General features: G+C 49.3%; 1 protein-coding gene and 1 pseudogene across 1 annotated transcript in view; one reads left to right on the forward strand and one right to left on the reverse strand.

The window, feature by feature from the left end:
• LOC101979814 overlaps positions 1 to 855 on the reverse strand; it is a 24,928-nt pseudogene extending 24,073 nt beyond the window's left edge.
• Got2 (glutamic-oxaloacetic transaminase 2) overlaps positions 671 to 4,320 on the forward strand; it is a 19,381-nt gene continuing 15,731 nt past the window's right edge. The window contains exon 1 of the mRNA XM_005345546.3: positions 671 to 942. Coding sequence (XP_005345603.1) covers positions 854 to 942 — 89 coding nt within the window. The 5' untranslated portion in view covers positions 671 to 853. The remainder of the gene's footprint in view (positions 943 to 4,320) is intronic.

Consider the following 4,320-nt stretch of genomic DNA (forward strand, 5'->3'; position numbering starts at 1 on the left):
TCTTGTAGACCAGGCTGGTCTCGAACTCACAGAGATCCGCCTGCCTCTGCCTCCCGAGTGCTGGGATTAAAGGCGTGCGCCACCACCACTCGGCTTCTATATAGATTTCTAAGAAGACTGCCTGCCTGGGAAATATGCTATGTTTAAAATGGACTTGGTCAACTTGTAGGCTTGCCTCAAATTCATTCCCCCGCTCTTTAAAAAATTATTCCTTTCTCCCCAACATAATTATGAAGATGATTTGTTGTGCAACTGTTTGTCGTTGGCCATGGGTTCCTTTGTGTTTACTAATCAGGCCCTGTTTTTAGGCATAATCGGCTAATCTCGGTTAATCCTCACAACTGTCCCACAAAATACACCTGCTGCTCTCTCTGTTACAGGGACCTGGAAGCATTCCGGACCTTGAGAGAACTGCATTTAGGGAAAGCCCGGCTGGTGCGTAGAGGGTTGAAAGAAAAGCTACCATTGTATCTTAAAGGCTGTGCGGCATTGGGAAAAAAAATACTTCCTCGGCTTTAGCCTATCAAACTGACACACTAGCAGCTGCCTTTGACGTACCGGATGACTAACAGGATGCAGAGCGCCGCGTTCTGCGCATCCTCACACACTGCGAGCTTCGCAGGTTTCCTAGGCGGTGGTTAGCGGCGTCCTTGCAGGTTTCCACGACCTCCATGGAGGCGTCCCCGTTCTGCCCCGGACCGCCAGGGGCCGCTGTGACAAGGCCCGCTCCAGGCGCTCTAGCCACACCCAGGGAAGTCGGTGTCCTCACCGTTTAGAGCCCGCGCCTCGGTTCCTGCGGACGCTTCCCGTGCTCTCGGCTCTACCACTGTCCACTGCCGTCCCGCCGCCCACCATGGCCCTGCTGCACTCTAGCCGTGTCCTCTCCGGGGTGGCTGCCGCCTTTCACCCAGGCCTTGCGGCCGCAGCCTCTGCCAGAGCCAGGTGAGCCGAGGGATACGGAGATGGAGCGGGACCGCGGGCCTGCCCCTGCCCAGGCGAGCTGCGGACGCTGCAGGACCTGCACACGCACGCACCCTCCCTCTCCCGTGTTCCCAAGGGGTCCCTGCCCCGGGGCTGAGGACTGAGTGTCCGCGCCTCGCGATGACCCCCAGGACCCTTCATCCCTCCCCTGCATCGCTGGACACCGGGCCAGCGCAGTCCCCGGGGACTGGAATTGTGGTTCTCGGCTGCACCCGGACCCCAATTCTACCGGGTGATGGGGGTCCAAGATGCTGAGTCCGCGCAGTGGGGTGCGGGGCGAGGGGTGAGCACGTGGGCGGCGGCGCCGGGCCAGCCTCTTCGCGGATTGGCTCTGGTGTCGGAGCTGCCTGTCGCCGATTGGCTGTGGCGCTGGGGGGCGCGCGTGCCCTTGACCAGCTGCCCTGCAGGGCAACTGGCCCACCTGTCTGGTTACGGAGGGTTAAATCTGGTAAACCCGGCTGTGCTGCGTCGAAGCTGACCGCTGCTTGTGTATCCGAGGGAGATGTGATCTCATGGAGCGAGTTCTCAGGGTGCCGAGACCCCGCGTTTCTCCCAGCATCCGTGACCTTGGTGTAGCACATCCTTTCCTCGCTGTCACCATACCCCTCCCCAGTCGGGCATCTGGGTTTTAGATGGGAAAGAGTTGAGGTGTAGTGCAATGTACTTTCTTTGTCTTAAACCCTTGAGAGATTCGGCTGGCTGGAAGCCATCAGTCTTTCTCTCCATCTCAGTCAGCCCTTAAATATTTCGTAACCCGGTTTCTCAGAGCCAGGCAATGGACCAGTTGCTGGTGATGTAGTTGTGAGTAAGACAGAGAGGAGTGACTTCGCTAAAAAAAAAAAAAAAGAAAGAAAGAAAGAAAGAGGAAAAAGACATGTGTCATCTTGAACTGAGATGTCCTAAGAGAAAGTTCAGGGCCTAAATGGAGCTAGTAACTTCTAATTCTTCCCTGAACCGGGAGAACTGTTTCACTAAAGAAAGCAGATTTGACGCAGTCTTCCTGAGTGCTGCAGAAACCTCCCTGGAGTGCATACTAACTCACTAACTAGGAACAGAGCCTACTTAACCTTTTATGCTTGCTTTGGCCTTTCTTTGAACGTGTTCGGGTACTCTTCAAGCCAGCAGAACAGACTGTCCCGGCCAGAGCCCGTTTTTGGTGCATCGCCAGCGTGTGTCCCTTTAAGCCTAGCCACCTAGGAAGAGAATTAGGTAGAAGTTATTTTTGCTGCAAATTTGGAGAACAAAAAGGAGTGCTTCTGTGGACAGGAGAAAGTCTGCTTTCCTGTTTTCTTAGCCTTAAAATATCCCTTGTTTTATGTATATAACTGAAAGGCCTAAGCTTTACCTAAACTTGAGGAGGTTCCCTTCCGGTGTGACTGGCTAGTGATTCCTTGGGTGTGACTAGTGTTCCTTTTCCGTCTTTTCCCAGTTAGATTTTAAGGTGCGGGTGAGCAGAGACCTTGGCAACTTTGTTCAGAGTTGTACCTTAGCACTTAGGTCAGTGTCTGAAGTGGTTTTTGTTTGTTTTTGTCATTTGAGGTGGAGTTACTATGTAGCCCTGGCTAGCCTGAAACTTACTGTGTACACCAGGCTGGCCCAGAACAAGCTGTAATGACCCTGCCTGTACCTGCCTGACCCTGCCTGTGTCTGAGTGTTAGCACGTCCAGCTTCCTCCTTCTTTCTCCCTCTGGGGATAGAACCCAGAGCCTCTGGGTGTAGTAGGCAAGCACAGAGATGTTTGCCTGGCCTAGGGAATGCCTTTCACTTTGCATGTTTTTATTCCAAGCCCTTATTTTTAAACAAATGCAGCGTTTTTAATGGTTTTTATTTTTAGGTCAAAATCTACACATAAAAGGAACCATAGTGGTGCAAAATATGTACCAAAACCAAAGCATTAGTGGGCTAAGGTAGGGAAAGTGCCCTGAATTCAAGGTCATTTCTCCTGGTCTCTACACACACACACACACACACACACACACACACACACACACAAAGTTCCAGGCCAACTTGCTATAGTGTGAGGCTTTAGATAAATATAACTGAGGGAAAACTTTTCAAAAGCTATTTAAGCCTTGGATAACTCAAAGCTTTTGAGCTGGAAATAATTTTGAAATTATACAGATAATGCTTATCTGAATACTTTGTACCTAGCATCTTTTGGTTGGGTGGTCACTGTTGCTCAATGTTTGTGGCCCTGCGCCTCTGTCCAAAGGGCATCGGTAGGAATCATACTGTAGGCCATAGGTTATCAGTTTACCCCCAGAGCGCTCTTGTTTTCATCTAAGGCCATTAATTTACAAACATAAGAGCTCTCGCGTGTCTGTAATCGTCACAGTTTTAAGGCGTGGGATAATGAGGGACATAGAGAACCTGGAATTTGATCACTCATAGCTAATCAAAGGATTACTGCTCCTATGCTTAGAATACTTAAAATTCACTGTTTTGAAATTGTTTGGAGCATTCTTTTTAAGAGGTATGCTAGAATATTCACGGCTGAGGCTTCTAGAGAATGTGTAGGCTGCATATTTTATGTGAATATTGTTCATACTTTTGAAGAAGAATGATAACATCTGTACTTGTGATTAGGGGCAACTCTACCATTGTTCAAGGACCTTTTTTAAAAATGGAAGTTGCTTTCTGGACATTTGAATGTCCTTGACATTCAAAGTTCATTTCACTCAGCAGCTAATGACAGTGACATCGATAGGCAGGTGGCCGCATGGCTTCTGTCTGGGCTGGAGAAGAGAAACAACCAAAACCTATCTGAGTTGTCTCAAGGCTTGTATTTCTTCCTCACAGCTTACAGCCACGGTGCAAAAGAGGAAAGGGAAGAATGTTTTTATTCCTGGCCTAGAGCTGAGGGTGGGAAAGGGTGATGATGTCCCCTGAGAGTGTAAAATGATAATAACAATCATTTTAAAACCAGAAAGACATGCATTCGCTCATAAATTCCTATGACCATATGCTGTCTGAATTCACTACATGTTGGTCTTACAGGGCTCCGTACTAGTGGCTGGGTGGTAACAGATGACAACTAATGAAGTACAAACTAATACCAGTTAACATCCAAGTGTGTTTCCATTCTCACAGCAACCCTGTGAGATAGATCTGGTTGCACCCATTTAACAGATGAGGACTCATGAGATTTGGAGTCACTTCTCTTGCCTCTACTCTCATGTTCTTACGTGGTAAGCTGGTTGAGTCCCTGCAGTTTACCCAAGGCAGGCTATTTTAAAAGAGACCTTTGAGGGGCTGGAGAGATGGCTCAGTGGTTAAGAGCATTGCCTGCTCTTCCAAAGGTCCTGAGTTCAATTCCCAGCAACCACATGGTGGCTCACA

The sequence above is a fragment of the Microtus ochrogaster genome, chromosome 4, assembly GCF_000317375.1.
Source record: "Microtus ochrogaster isolate Prairie Vole_2 chromosome 4, MicOch1.0, whole genome shotgun sequence".
Lineage (NCBI taxonomy): Eukaryota > Metazoa > Chordata > Mammalia > Rodentia > Cricetidae > Microtus > Microtus ochrogaster.